We start from the raw sequence: 15300 nt of genomic DNA on the forward strand, positions 1-15300 counted from the left end.
TTAATCCCGATAAACCTTAGAGGGAGGTGGACTCTGAACTGGGTATGCAGTTGATGTCTTCTACGCAATCCATGGCCTCTACGTACACTGCGAGTGGCCTACCCATCATCTATCAACGCTTTCAGTCCCACCCAGCTCCGCAAGGGGCTAGTTATGCACCAAAGCCAGCCAGAACCTATGTTGGGGCATTTTGTTCTTTTAATAAGGGATTCTGCTCCCAACACCCAAGCAAGTTTAAATACAAATTTTACAAGTGTGGGGGGAGAAATGCCATCACATAGTGATTCACTTTGGCTAGCCCAGCTTAACAATGGAATTCAGGGGGGCAAGGTCAACAGTGACAGCCTGGGCCAAAGGGTGCCTACGCCCATTAGGGTGGAGGCCATGGTCCTGTGGCTTGCCGCTTATCCAGACAGGGAGACAGCTTTGCGGCAGGAATGGGATTTCTTGGAAGGTTTCAGGATTGGTTACAAGGGTCCTAGGTGATGCAGAAGGGCAGACAATTTGCAGTCTGCCAAGGACGTTCCAGGGGTGGTAGCAGCGCAGTTGGACAAAGAGGTGTCAGAGAGGAGAATAGCAGGCCATTATTTTGAGTGGCCCATCACAGACTTGATCATTTCCCTGAGGGGGTGGTACCGAAAAAGGCGGCAAGGTAATTTCGGTTGATTCATCACCTGTCATGGCTAGAGGAAGCTTCGGTGAATGACTTCATTGCGGAGGATGACACGAGGGTGCTGCATGCATCGGTAGATGATGCTATTCGTTTTGTACGGACAGCGTGAGTGGGCAGCCGAATTGGAAAAATGGTACATCACGTCTGCATTTCGGCTGCTGCCAATACGCCCCTCTGATTTCTCTTTACTGGGCATGCAGTTTGGGGGTGCCATCTATGTGGGCAAGGTTTTGCCATCTAGTGGTCATCACAGGGTGTCTCACTACATGGATGGTTTTGCGTTTTGTGGGCAGGAGGAACTCTGGGGACTGCCTCAGGGCACTTCAGCAATTTCAATCCCTGGTGCTGAAATTCTGGGTGCCTATGGCTCTGGAGGAGACGGAGGGTCCTTGTGAGGTTTTGACTTTCCTGTGCATTAAATTGGACACTTTACTACTGGTTGCTCGGTTGCCGAGGTCGAAGGTGGTGGAGATTCAGAGGTTCCTGTCAGAAGTGATCAGTAAACGAAATTGAGTTGAGGAGCGTTGCAAAAGTTGGCTTCTTGAATTTCGCATGTAGAGTAGTGAGAGCAGTTCGGACGTTTTGCAGGCGTCTGGGTATACCCATTTCTGGGCGGTTTTGCCTCATCATAGTGTGCAAATCTCGTTGGCTGTCAGGGTTGACCTTTGTGTCTGGAAGACCTTCTTGGACAACTTCAATGGAGTATGCACTTTTTGCATGAGAACACAGTATGGCAAGTTCTGTTTTTTTTCAGATGCAGCGGGCACTCAGGGTTTTAGTCTGTTTCGTAGACTTGCGCCAGGAGCAGAGAAGGATAAGACAAAGTTGCCAGCAGACATTTGGGCTTTGGGGTAATGAAAGCAGTGGATGTGGTTGAAGGATCATTGGCTGAGTCTACCAGAAGAAACTACCATCTGGCTTGGAGAGAGTTGAGGTCATTTGAGGTCTGTTCACTGTAGTATTTGGCACAGAATCAACAGGAAGCAGAAGAGAGAGTGTTGTGTTTTGTTTTGTTCTGCTTTGATAAAAGTTTATCGCTCACAACTATTGCGGGCAAGCTGGTGGGGGTTTCATTCTATGGTAAGCTGTACTGGGGTTTTGACCCTGCCATGGACGAGATCCTGGGCCAGGTTCTAAAAGAGTGGGGTAAGGAAGGAGGCGGGGTCAGCGTTAGGGAAGCAAGAATTGCTGGCGGTGTTGCCTGCTTTTTGTTATGATCATTTTGAAGTGTCTGTTGTCCGTCTATGCATGATTTGGATGTTTCTTTTTTCCGTGTATCTGAGCTTTAAAGGCAGGCACAGGAGTTGGGGGTGCTGCCTGAGGTAGTGCGTTTGGACCGGGATGATGGGCATTTGTTTGCAGCCTTCTAAGATGGATCAGCAGGGTACAGGGAAGTGGGAATGGTTGTGTGAGGTGGGATTTTGGAGGTGTGCCTTGTGCAGCAATGGCTAAGCTTTCAGGTTTAGCCTGGTCAGTGGCAGAGGGTGTTTTTTTGTCATGAGAAGGATAGCTGGGTGACAGCTTTTCAAAGTTGGCAGTCCTGTGTATGGCGCTGCACTGCCTGGGGAAGGGTCCAGCTGTTTTTGGGGTGCATTCCTTTCGGATTGGTCTGGCGCACTTTGGGTGGGACTGAGGCTAGATTCATCATATTGGCAGGTGGAGATCGAGGTGCTGCTGGTGCTATGTCGGGCAGTGGTGGGGTTTTACCGGGGGATGGGCGGGTGGTCTGAGGTATGTCACCAGAGCTAATTGCTTTTTCTACTAATGTAGGGTGTGTGAGCAGTCCATGGACCAAGACAGTTGACCTGGATTATGGAGCGTTTGTGCACTGGACAGCAAAGTATGTAGACCAGCAAGTATACGGACGGAACCTGGGATTGCACAGCAGCCGGCATGAGGTGCTATGGTGGGTAAAGGGGGGGATGTGTTGGGGTAACTTGTTGCCTTGGTTGACAAGGCTGATTCCGCAGAGGCGTTGCCCGGACATGATCCTTATTCATCTGGGCCAAAATAATCTTGTTCAATTGTCAGGCTTGACACTGCTGCAACATATGCAGTGGGATTTGGAGGCAATCAAAGCGAACATTTCTGGGACATGTCTAGCATGGATTGAATTTGTGATGTGCAGGGTATGTAGGGGGCTTAGAAACATGCAGCATTGTCTAAAGCTCGTTGGAAACTCAAACGGGTCAAGACAGTTGTTTGCATGGCAAGGAACATTAGGGCGAACCTGGAAGGGGGAAAAAGGGAGAAGGAGCAGTGTCTTTTTCAAGATAACGAGTTGCACCTTTTGCAAATGGGAAATGCATATTACATGATGGAGCTGATGGATTTGATGAGCCAGTTGTGGCACAAAAACATCTGGTGCAGGAGCGATTACTGTTGATGGGGCTTTGCGAGGGCAGTAAAATACCATCGGGTGGGGGGGAGAATGAGCACACGTGACGAAAGATGGTGTGCACTTTTTCATCGAGCAGGAAAAGAGTTTCAGTGGAGGGTGCTTGGTAGGAAAATGAAGTTGAGTCTGGATATATGGAAGGGGCTCAGGGAGTGGAAGAGGGAAGAATGAAACAAGGCATGAGGGTTTGGGGATGAAAGTTGGTGTGAGGTGTTACAGGAGGTGTGGGAATGTCATATTTATAAAGTTTGATGTTATTGTTTAAATGCTAACAAAATTCAAATTAAGTGTTTGCAAGCTGTCCTAATAAATGGCCTTTTACACTAATTCATGGACATGGAGTGTGTTTATAGCAGGAATTTACTAATAGGGAAGGTTTTAACCAGTCATGGGCTGCTGTCTCGGCGTTTACAAGAAATGGTAGCCTGCCTGCCTTCAAGTCTTCTTAAAGGCAATGTGTGTCCTAATAGGAGAGGAATGAAAAGCCTCAACAACCCTGAACAATTGGCCCGCACACCTCTGAACGATATATCCACTTATTGACCTATCAGAGCAGCCCTTCAGGCACCAGAAAGATGATCTTGACAGTACGGGGACAAAACTGGTGAGTTTAGCGCAATAGCCTTATTGCCCTCCTAGGCCAGTTCAACCTGACGTAAATCCAGAGTTGTAGGTACTGTGCACCTTGAAATCTGGATCTGAATTACAAACCATACCCGCTGGGTCTTGAGTGGTCAGTGTACGATTAAGGCTGGCCGCTAGAGCCACCTGCAAAAATTCTTCGCATAGGGGTCATTATAAAGCATCACTAACATCAGCCCTCTATGCAAGTTTAAAATTCAATATACTTTGTGGCTTAATGCAGCTAGTAATTAATTAACATCAATTAATACCTGCCCGCCACCTGCACTTCCATGGGCCTTTCCTAGCAGTTGCAAGATAAACGGGCACTGAAGGATAGGCCAGTGCAAACAACTGAGCATTTATTTGGCCATTTATAAAGAGCGAGCTCGACCTGAATGTACTAGGGCGCTTTACACGAGCGCTAATTACCTCATACAAGGCACTTAATTTTTAGGCAGAGGGTAGATTAAGTAGATGTGCCAAGAATCACAGGGCATTGGCCTAATGCCGAGAATCAAAGTTGTTCCCTTGTTCACCATCAACAGCTCTGGCCCTAGCACTGCATCCTCTCGCATTAAAGGAGGGACGTGAAACCCTAACTTTCAGCCCTGGCTTAAGAAAGGTGAGCTTGTAGGTTATTTAAAGCATCTGACAACAAAACGCATAGCAAAGCCTAGCATCGCAGTGAAGCACATAATTACCAGGTGCCTACATTTGACAGACCTGGATGCACAGCTCTCTCCGCAGATGTGGGACAAACGTGCTGGCAGAGAGTGCTGAGGGAGACAGACTGCCAACAGATTTCAACAACGACACATCGCATGTAAGACCTCTCTCAGCCTGCTTCTACGCCTGGACAGTGTGCTTCTGTGGGAAGCATATGCAGGTCTGTGACTCACAGCCAAGGAAAGTGGGCGCTGCTTCATCTCACAGGGCCAAAGGAATGTCCTGCCTGCCCGGTGCAGACAGCCAACGTTGGATTTAGGGGTAACTCATGATCGCTCAGAGTCTGCCGCTGCCCGCGTCCCACGCAGTGGGACATCAGCAGGGCAGCTCTCTAGTGGCCGCCCGTCGCAGCCTTCCCCCTCCCCCTTCTTCTGCCTCGCGCGCGAGGCCGCGCCCAGGGAGGAGATCTCCCAATGAGTGTGCAGGTGGAGGTGGGCCGTTAGGGGGGCGAGGCTAGCCCCCCCCTACATAGGCGTCCCTCTCGCCCAGTTCCTCCTCTGCTTCCTGCGCGCCGCTCCTGCCCGTAGAAAGGCAAAAACGAGGAGATGTTGCTAAGATATGGGTCAGTTTGCAGTAAACAATAGGATAATACCATGTGAAAGGAAGCAAATTTATATACCCGTGATGTCAGCTTGTGTTTATATACGTAGGTAAAGTGGCTGACTCACACGCTACCTTCACCCTGCTTGTGTGCTGTAGCTGTTGGGAACACAATTACAAGCCAGGAAGGCACTTAATTTGGCCAATTGAAAAATCTTAATAAGATTGCAGGTCCATAAGTGCCTAATTCACCTATGCCTTGTTACCAATGCCATATTTCCCAGCGTGAGAAACAGATTTAGGTGTTGCTCTTCTCGCTCAGCCTTTCTTGGAGCCAGGGAGTTGGGAAACATTCACAAATGTGGGTCCCCGAGCTGAGAGATGTATTCTTCGGCAGCTCAGTCAGTCATATTGGGAGTCATGATAAAGGCGTCCGATTAGCAGTTGCGTTAAAAAGGTTTTGCCCAGCCGAGAAATCATGCAATCCTCGCAGTAGCCGCAGCAACTCAGGAACCATGACGTTATCAATACATCACCTTTGTAGATAGAGTGGAAATTAAAACCTTCGTGCTAGGATATGAAGGGAATCGATGGATTGAAGAATTCAGCTATGGTTCATTTCTGGCTCCATATGCAGGTGCTAGATCTTCCCATAATTACGTTAGGATGATCTGCTGTGGCATCGCTTAGAAGGTTAGGAACACCAGTCACGTCTAAGCTTACGGCAGTGGGGCCAACAGACATCCTTTGTTCGTCTGCCCTGGGCTTCTGAGTAATGTTGCAAATTAATGCCGTCTTTTACGGGTTACAGAACAGGACCCCAATTTAGCCCATTATAAGCTGGCTCGCAGGGGCAGGGCACATATAACAGCAAAGGGAGGAAGGGGGGGCTCTGGCAGCGACGGTAGCCTCCCCAGAGCTGTGGCGGAGTTACAGGGCGATCTGGAGGCAGACGGGTACAGTAAGGGTACCTCTGCGACAGTCGGTACAGTAAGGGTACCCCTGTCCGGCACAGTAAGGGTGCCCGAGCCAAGGTCCACGAGCCGAAGGGGGTTCTGGGAAGACCGCGACGGCGCCCCGTTAGTCCTTCGGGCGGTTGGGGGGCCTGCCCAACCGGGGGTGTGCCACAACACGCTCCGCCCCTGTCAGAAGGGGCGGGAGTAGGATACAGATCACGTGACCCAGTGGATGATCTGAAAATAAATATGTGCCGCACTGCCGGGCATCGACCCACCGTGCGTGCCGGCTCACCAGGCGGGCGGAGCAGCGAGGGGCTGCTTGCCCTGAATCGCCCGTAAGATAACCCATTTATCGTCATACTTATGTTGTATGAAATAAACCTGCAGCAGTTCTTCACCCACAATGAAATTGTCAGTGTAATCCTTGGGTGACGTCTGTGCATGCGTGTTGAATGAAGCGGATGACGGTGTGGTCACTATGCCGCTGCCCGCGTCCCACGCAGTGGGACATCAGCAGGGCAGCTCTCTAGTGGCCGCCCGTCGCAGCCTTCCCCCTCCCCCTTCTTCTGCCTCGCGCGCGAGGCTGCGCCCAGGGAGGAGATCTCCCAATGAGTGTGCAGGTGGAGGTGGGCCGTTAGGGGGGCGAGGCTAGCCCCCCCCTACATAGGCGTCCCTCTCGCCCAGTTCCTCCTCTGCTTCCTGCGCGCCGCTCCTGCCCGGACACGCGTATTCCCACCCTTTCCGCTTACCCTGCGTGGCAGAGACAGCGCGTTATTGGAATGTTTTAATGTTTTTCTTTTGCGTTGCAGGCGGAGTTACAGGGCGATCTGGAGGCAGACGGGTACAGTAAGGGTACCTCTGCGACAGGCGGTACAGTAAGGGTACCCCTGTCCGGCACAGTAAGGGTGCCCGAGCCAAGATCCACGAGCCGAAGGGGGTTCTGGGAAGACCGCGACGGCGCCCCGTTAGTCCTTCGGGCGGTTGGGGGGCCTGACCAACCGGGGGTGTGCCACAACACGCTCCGCCCCTGTCAGAAGGGGCGGGAGTAGGAAACAGATCACGTGACCCAGTGGATGATCTGAAAATAAATATGTGCCGCACTGCCGGGCATCGACCCACCGTGCGTGCCGGCTCACCAGGCGGGCGGAGCAGCGAGGGGCTGCTTGCCCTGGATCGCCCGTAAGATAACCCATTTATTGTCATACTTATGTTGTATGAAATAAACCTGCAGCAGTTCTTCACCCACAATGAAATTGTCAGTGTAATCCTTGGGTGACGTCTGTGCATGCGTGTTGAATGAAGCGGATGACGGTGTGGTCACTATGTGCTTGGATCGAACTCCCTTAGAGCTGTGCTTCTGCCGGGGTCCCGGACAGCGGCATTGAATTCCCTCGGAGTTGTGCCTCTTCCGAGGGCCTGGACTGTGGCCGGACGGTGCTCCGCAGGCGGGCTAATTTCTTTGCTTGACCCAATGACTCTCCGTCTGTGGATGTGCACCACTCCGGCGTCCTTCCCCTGCTGCTCGACGATGACCCACCGGCTATTCTGCACTCTTGCCCGTCGCTTGTTCCTGAGCCCTCCTGCAACCTCGGCTGCTGCTGTGTGAGCTGTTCACCGGACCCACCGGCATTTCTAAACTCCTCCTGTATGCAGCTATTTCTCCTGTCGCTTGTTCTCGAGCCCTCCCGCAGCCTTGGCTGCTGCTGTGTGAGCTGTTCCCTACCCTCACACCGACCTGAAAAGAGCAGTGCTTAATTTGTAAAATATGAAGTGCAGGTGCTCAAAGTTTTTAGGGAGGCCACACCCACTTCCCTCGGCTCCACCCACTTCCACCAGTGGCTCCACCCACTTACTCTAGTTGCTCCAACCACATCCTGATTTGGCACTGCTGACTACTTGGAAGTTTATTTTCTTCTCTGGATTATGGCCCAGGAGGCCCAGGCTACTCCCTTCACCTTTACTCTCCATCACGTCTTCACCCTTTTTTTTTTCTTCAGATTATTATAGTGGTTTACATGAGCACCAGTTATGTTACCCTGGGGCACATTGATTTGCTTGATAGGCACGGGCGGATGACGTGATTTGCCCAGAATCACAGGTTTTTGAGCCGACCCCGAGACTCTAAGCTGGACCCGGTTCCCCCATTCCAAAGTGGGCAGCTGTGACCATTATGCCACATCCTCTACCCCTGACATGGAATCAGAAATGCTCCTTTCTGTTCTCATCACTACCACAGTGTACATTACAACGCTTTCTCCGTTTTGGTTTCAAGCTCTTCCCAGCTTCTGACTGGAGTGGACTTCCCTGAGCCCTCTCAGGTGCACTTGTCTCTCTCCACCATGTAAGAAGCTAAGGAATTCCCCGGTCCGGCCTATTCTGCAATTACCACTCTGGACAGTGTTGTTAGGCCATAACAATGGCACACCTGAATCCACAAATACCATACAATGTATCAGAACTGCACAACAAAATCAGAAGCGGATGAAAAATACCTCTCGGGCACTATTAAACATAGCCGGGACACTGACCCATTATAGCGCCCAGTTAATTAGAGGTGCACTTGTGCAAATACCATGTCACAAACAAAACGTTTCTTACAGCTTGCCTAGTTTCATTTTGTAATTTTTTATGTGTTTCCCATCATAACATTAATTGCAGATTTTGAGTGCAAATTTTAGGCCAGTGACGCATTGCAATCCTAAGGGCGATTGATGCGAAAAAGCTGAGCCAACTTTTCAGGGTCAATGAAGATATTTTTGCTGCAATTCGCTTCTGCAGATGTTAAGCTTTTAAACATTTTTGGTGACATGATTAATCTCCAGAAAGATTCTGTACCGCCTGACCTTGTCTGAAAAGTTGAAGTGGTTTCTCAAGGCATAGAGGGCACAGGCAATATTTTAAGAATACCTGTTTTAATGTCAGCTAGCAGTGTCAAAGGGTGGCAGTGGAATAAAGGGCCCCGTTACCTGTTAAGGTCTAATTTTTAAACTGTGTTAAAAAATTAAGTAAATAAAACATATATGCAAGCAGCCTTGTAGGGTGGTGAGGACACAGAGAGGAAATTTCAACTAGGAAGCCAGACATGCTCTGCACTGCAATAAGTATCACCCAGGAGTTACCAGACCATCCTACACCTCACAGATCTTGCATACATTCTGACATTTTCCTAAGCTACGGTAGAGGCTGGTCCAACAGGGCTCATCGTCCTTTCCCGGCTCCCACCACTGTGGCTTCCATTCCCTTCCTCCGCTCTGTCCCTTGTTATGAGCCTGAGACACGGAGATCTGCTCAGAATCTCTGGGGATGTCCGCTCCTTGTTCTTTGTAGTTTCCCCCTAGCTGCCTGGTTATTGCTGGTGGCTTGACTTGCTTCCCCCCCCCCCTTGGTTCTCACTGCCAACAACAATCCTGGTTAATCTATGTAATCTTTTTGTCGCAACTCTGAATATCATCTCACTGCTGATGACCCACTAGGCCCTCCAATGTAATCTTTATTTATTTATATTTCCTGTATTTTCAAATCCAATGAGCCCAACCACGCCCTCCTAAACACTGTCGTTGATTATATCGATTTGCTCTAATTTGCTGTTTATTATTCCTGTTCAATTACTCCTGTTGTATTACCCTCTTTTCCTATATTTTCAAACCTAATGAGACCAACCACGCCCTCCTAAGCACTGTCATTGATTATCTCGATTTGCTCTATTTTGCTGTTTATTACTACCGCTCAATTACTTAACTTTCTGTTACAACATCTGAAGACTATCGCATCGTTTATAATCCACCATGCCCTCTAATTGTAATTCTCATTTATTCAATATGCCAGTATTTTTTACTCTGCTCTGTCTACTGAATATTCAGAATACCATCTCATCGTTCAATGACTTACTTGGCCCTTGACTGTAATTTTAAGGATTTCTATGCCTGTAATTTACACCATTATCTTTGCCTGTGAATGCTCTTTTACTCATCATCCCTAACCACTGCCCCTTCTGTACCCCCTTAACACAGACCCCCCCCTCCCCTCTCCTTTCATAGATTCCCCTCTCTTTCTGATGCCCTTATGATTGTTACTCTTCCTCCATCTCCCACGGAACTTTCTGGCCTGTCCCCTCCCTCGCCCCCTTATTTCTGACCCCCCTCTCTACACGTGCCCTCTTTGATTTCAATATCCCCCCCTTGTCTCCTTCTCAACTCTCCCCATATCACATCTCCAGTAGTGACCTCACTCTCGACCTACTACTCCACCCAGGTTTCCCCCTCCACTCACACAATCCTCATAATATTCCCTCCACCCTGCACGATCCTCCACTGCAAACTTTCCTGCCCCGGACTCAACAGTCCCCCCCTGCTCTACCCTCTTTACCCGAACTGCCCTCTTCCTACTCTCTACTCATCATTCTTAGGCCCAACATGCCCCCACACAACTTCGCCCACACCCTCTGGGACACTACTCTCTCCAAACATGGCCCCAACTCATGGACCATTCTTTACCCCCGAAATCTCTATAAAAATGCAAAGAAAAACTTTAAGTATAAACTCTTCATCCGAAACCCTGAAACACTCATTGTTGATAACTACCTCAGCCGCACCTCCCCCATTAAAACCAACTACATCTTCTATTCCAAACGCCCTTCCAAATGGAAAAGCATATTCCTACGACATCTCCTAGTTACTAACTCAACTAAAATCCCGTATGGATTTAAAATATCCACTTCTCCCTCCCCAGCTTTTCCTGGCAAAATTAATATCTCCATCTTCAAAACGGGTAACATCCTCATACAAGCCACGGAATTCTACCTTACCATCTTTGAGCACCACTTCAACACTCTGTCTCTCCTTCTTGACAAAACTGTTCCTAACCTTCCGACTACCCAATAGCCCAGAGCCTGCGCAACATAGAACGTGATCTCTCTAATTTGACGACTGAACTCTCTCGATTTTATCTTCCTCAGATCTAGAACCCTCCCTAACCATGCAATCTCCCCCCACTCTCCCGAAAATACCCCACCACTAACTACAATCATTGGAGAACGACCCCTCTCCGCTGCCGTATGCATAGGTCTCGGCACACCTTGAACCATCTCTCCCCGTCTGACCTTTCCGACCTATGCAACTGCTACCTTCCTATTTCATCAATCACCAATCCTCCACTCCCCTACTCCCACATCCCTGTTATTCTAGGGACTAACAGAATCCCCTCCTCTCCCGTCTCCCCCAGAAAGCCTCCTCAACTCACTGCTATCCACTGCTGCCCTCCCCCAAAAGCAACCCCAAGCCCCTTGCATGTATGCTAGTTAACTGTCGTTCTGCCGTCCGGCATGCCACTGAAATTTCTGAAACTATCCTGAGTGAATCTATTGACATAGCGTTTCTCATGGAAACCTGGCTCAATGACCACTCAACGAGCGTACTTGACCTACTCTTCCCCCACGGATACTCCATCCTTAGAAAAGACAGACACGACAGAGTTGGGGGAGGTCTAGCCATTATCTTTAAAAATGAACTTCAGCTATCCCTTGTCAGTAATTCTGGCCACTCCTCCTTCGAATACCTGGAAGCTGAATTAAAAACACAAGGTTCCCTCCCAATTCATCTACATAACATCTATCACCCTCCTGGAGACCCTCATCCCTTCATTGATGAATTATCCAAGCTTCTGACACAATCCTCATTATCTAACTCAAAAAATCTCTTCCTTGGTGATCTAAACCTCCACTGGAACGATGATCCCACAATCTCCCTCCTCACTAATCTACTTGAGATCAATGACCTCAAACAACTATGCCAGTCACCGACTCACATCAAAGGAGCCATCCTGGACGCCATTATTACCAATAAAGTTCTGGCCTCCCTGACTAATATCATCCCCATCGACTGGTCTGATCACCACCTCATTCTGTTCACCCTTGCTACAACGCTAATTCCCCCCCCCACCAAAATCAACAAACCTAAGAAATGGACTAGAAATCTAAAACGTATCCCCCTGGTCTACTTGAGTCTAAACTCCAAGCTCAACTTCTACTCACTCCTCCCTCGCAAAACGTAAATGAGCTTACCGAACACTTTAATAAAGCTGTCACTGTGATCCTTGACCAATTGGCCCCGCACAAACTCAAAAACCAAAGCAGTATCCCTTCCAATTTGTGGTTTAATTCTGAACTCAACAATGAAAGACGTTCACTTAGACTGACGGAAAGAACATGGAGACACCATCCCTCTCCCTCAAATCTGGCACTCCTCAGATTAGCTAGATCCACATACAAAAAACACATTTTTGATGAAAAAGCATCCTTCTTCCGTAGACAACTAAGGGCCCGATGTAGGTGGCCAAATACCGGTCGGTAACAGTGAAATTCGGTAAATTTCACCGTTACCGACCGGTATATAGGCATGTGCGATGTAGGGAAGGAATCGGTAAATTGGTAAATACCGATTCCTTATTACCAATTCCTAATTCACCGAATCGGAATTACCGCTTCCTAATTTACCGAATTGGTAAATAAGAAACGGTAAAAACGATAAAAGAGATGTAGGAAAAGTCGGTAATACCGAATTTCATGAAATTCGGTATTTAGGAGTCGGTAATTAACACTGAATGAAAGCAGGTGGTAATCAGGTGAAGTGTATATAAGCAATCCCAAAATGCAACAGTGTGATCACTATGGCGGCCTTCTGTGTAATTGCAAGGCGGCTACGGCTACAGGCAGCAGGAGTGAGGATCTGGAGACGGGAGGAGCGCGTTTACAGACAGCGCATCACACTCTTCCAACTGACTGAGGCTGAGAGCCATTAAAGGTACAGGCTACACCCCCAAACCATCATGGACCTGATAAGGGACTTGCACCCACTCCTGGATCATCCAACAACACGGGCGCACGCCATACCACCACATGTGCAGGTGCTCTGTAGACTACACCTACTTGCATCTGGCAGTTACCAGGGGGTGATAGCTGCGGTAGGTGGGGTGTAACAGAGTTGCCTGTCCCGTTTCTTCAAGAAGTTCCTGGACACCATGATGCAGAGAATGCATCACTACATAAGCTTCCCAAACACACAGGCGGAACTGCTGAAAACCAAGACAGACTTTTACCAAATGGCACAGTTCCCGCATGTCATAGGGTGCATTGATGGGACACACATTCCAATCTGCCCACCTACAGCCACTGAGTATATCTACAGAAACCAAAAATCCACCCACTCCATAAATGTGCAGGTAATCTGCGATGCAGCCAACATAATCACCGACATTGTGGTCAAATTTCCAGGGAGCACCCACGACTCCTACATGTTCCAGGACAGTGGGATCTACACACGCCTGGCTGCAGGAGAATTTGGAGAAGGATACCTGCTAGGTAAATCATTGTGACACACCCTGATGGATACAGCAGATTAATGTGTCGGTGTTTGTAATTAATGGCACTCTCTTTCTCACCTAGGCGATAGCGCTTATGCTGTGCGGTCATTTATCCTCACTCCCCACCTAAACCCATCAACCCCGAGTGAGAGACGATACAATGTGGCACACAAGACAACACGCAACGTAGTGGAGCGCACGTTTGGACTATTGAAAAGCAGGTATCGCTGCCTCCACAAAAGCGGAGGCGCCCGTCAGTACACACCCATCATCTGCTGCAAAATCATTGCAACTTGTGCTATGCTGCGCAACCTTGCCACTAAGAAAGGCACAAAAGTTGAATTAACGGACTCAGAGGACGATGATAATGCAATTGCTGAGCCAGAGCCCAACGCAGCAGGAGTGGCGCCAGCACCAGATGGGAGACAAAGACGGGCAGAGATCACACGCAACTACTTCTGAGTAAGTAAGGAGACACAGCCAGTTGTTGCATTTGAATGACTATGAGAAGTTGGCCTGGCATATGCTGATCACTAGTTATAGTGGCCACCTTGCACCAGTCCAATTCGACTCTTATGGTAGATAGGTTTAAGACAACCGTTTAAAGAAAGCTATCCTAGTGGTGGCTGTGGAGAGCAGCCTTCAGGCTAAGTTTCAGAGGAATGTAAAGCAGCTTGTTTTACCTTATAATCTCTTGAATTACCAAATGAAAGGACATCACACAGGTATATATATCAAATATATATGTATTTATTACTAGACACACTCTACTAATCTCTTTATGAGATTAGAAGCCAGATACACATTCAAAATTCAGTGTTTCTCAATAAGTTAAGCACAAATATGGCTGGAGCACTAGGGGCGTACCAGACCATATACTAAAAAAATGGTATAAGAATATCGACTTGCAAAATTACAAGCCTAGGGCCTGGGGAATCACTGGGGCTTCACTACTGCAGTGTTAGCAGGTAAGTCACAGACCCAGGGGAGACGCGCGCAGTGTGTGAACACAGCTGCGGGTTCCCTATTGATTATAATGGTGCAAGTTGCGGTTTGATTTTTAAAGTTTTAGGGTACTTCGAGGAAGTCTACAAGCAAGCCACTTACAAGGTAAGTACTTCAAGGGCCAAAACACACTATGGCACTGGATTGCACGAGTTACCTCACCCAGGGAAGCCGGGTGCATAGGTGTCTTTTGGTGTCAGGCCGCGTTGCTGTTTTCTATGGAGACTAAAGAAGACTTGCTGCTTGCGTCAACTGAAGAAGTGTCCGGTGGAATCCAAGGGTGGATTCAAGATGGAGGCGACCTGAAAATGAAGGGACAGTGTTCAAAGTCAATCAATAAGCTTTATTCGACAGTTTAGTCATAAAAGCACATTACAATCATAACACAGAAACATGTAAATGTGGGTGTACTTGTAAAGCGCACTGTGACTCCATGGAGTATCCTGGCGCTGAAGACCGCTGGGGAACCCATCCTGGTTTTCCCTGTGAGATGGTCCCTTTCTGGGTATCTCCAAGGTGAAACCAGGCATCCCCAGCGTCTGTGGGGGGCCGTTGTAGAGATAAGGCAAGCTTAATGCCCAGAGTTGTCGAGTGTGTTCCTGGTTAGAGTAGGTACCGCGGCGAGAATTATCGAGTCCGTTTTTGACCTGGTCCACGACCCTGCCGCGTCGGGAATTGAACCCTGGTCCCTGGCCGATTCTCTGCTTACGGGTCTGCCGCCTCTAACCAGTGAGCCACACCTCTCTACTCAACATATAAATTACCTAAAATTTATAAAACTAGGATTAAATTCATAATACAACCGTCGCTAAAGCTAAAATCGGCATAAATTTTCTCAATTTAGGGTATCACATATGTTCAAATTACTGTTAAAATTCCCTACCTTGGGGCTAACATTTGGTGAAACTTATACAATTTGCAGTTGATCACTATACATTACCATCGCAACTCATGGCTTTAGCCCGTATACCCCAGGCCCACCCTAGGAACTTGGCCATTGCTATACAGATAAGGGGAGC

At 48.6% G+C, this 15300-nt stretch overlaps 1 protein-coding gene across 2 annotated transcripts in view; it reads right to left on the bottom strand.

The window, feature by feature from the left end:
- Nucleotides 1-14213: 14213 nt before the first annotated feature.
- Nucleotides 14214-15300, bottom strand: part of LOC146820801 (uncharacterized) — a 62496-nt gene continuing 61409 nt past the window's right edge. For both annotated transcript variants that reach the window (XR_014962623.1, XM_085609292.1), the window contains exon 5: nucleotides 14214-14583. Coding sequence is in view for 1 of the 2 variants with exons in the window: in XM_085609292.1 (XP_085465418.1) it covers nucleotides 14507-14583 (77 nt within the window). In the remaining variant the exon portion in view is untranslated. The remainder of the gene's footprint in view (nucleotides 14584-15300) is intronic.

This window comes from Triturus cristatus, chromosome 6 (assembly GCF_964204655.1).
Source record: "Triturus cristatus chromosome 6, aTriCri1.1, whole genome shotgun sequence".
NCBI classification, from domain to species: domain Eukaryota; kingdom Metazoa; phylum Chordata; class Amphibia; order Caudata; family Salamandridae; genus Triturus; species Triturus cristatus.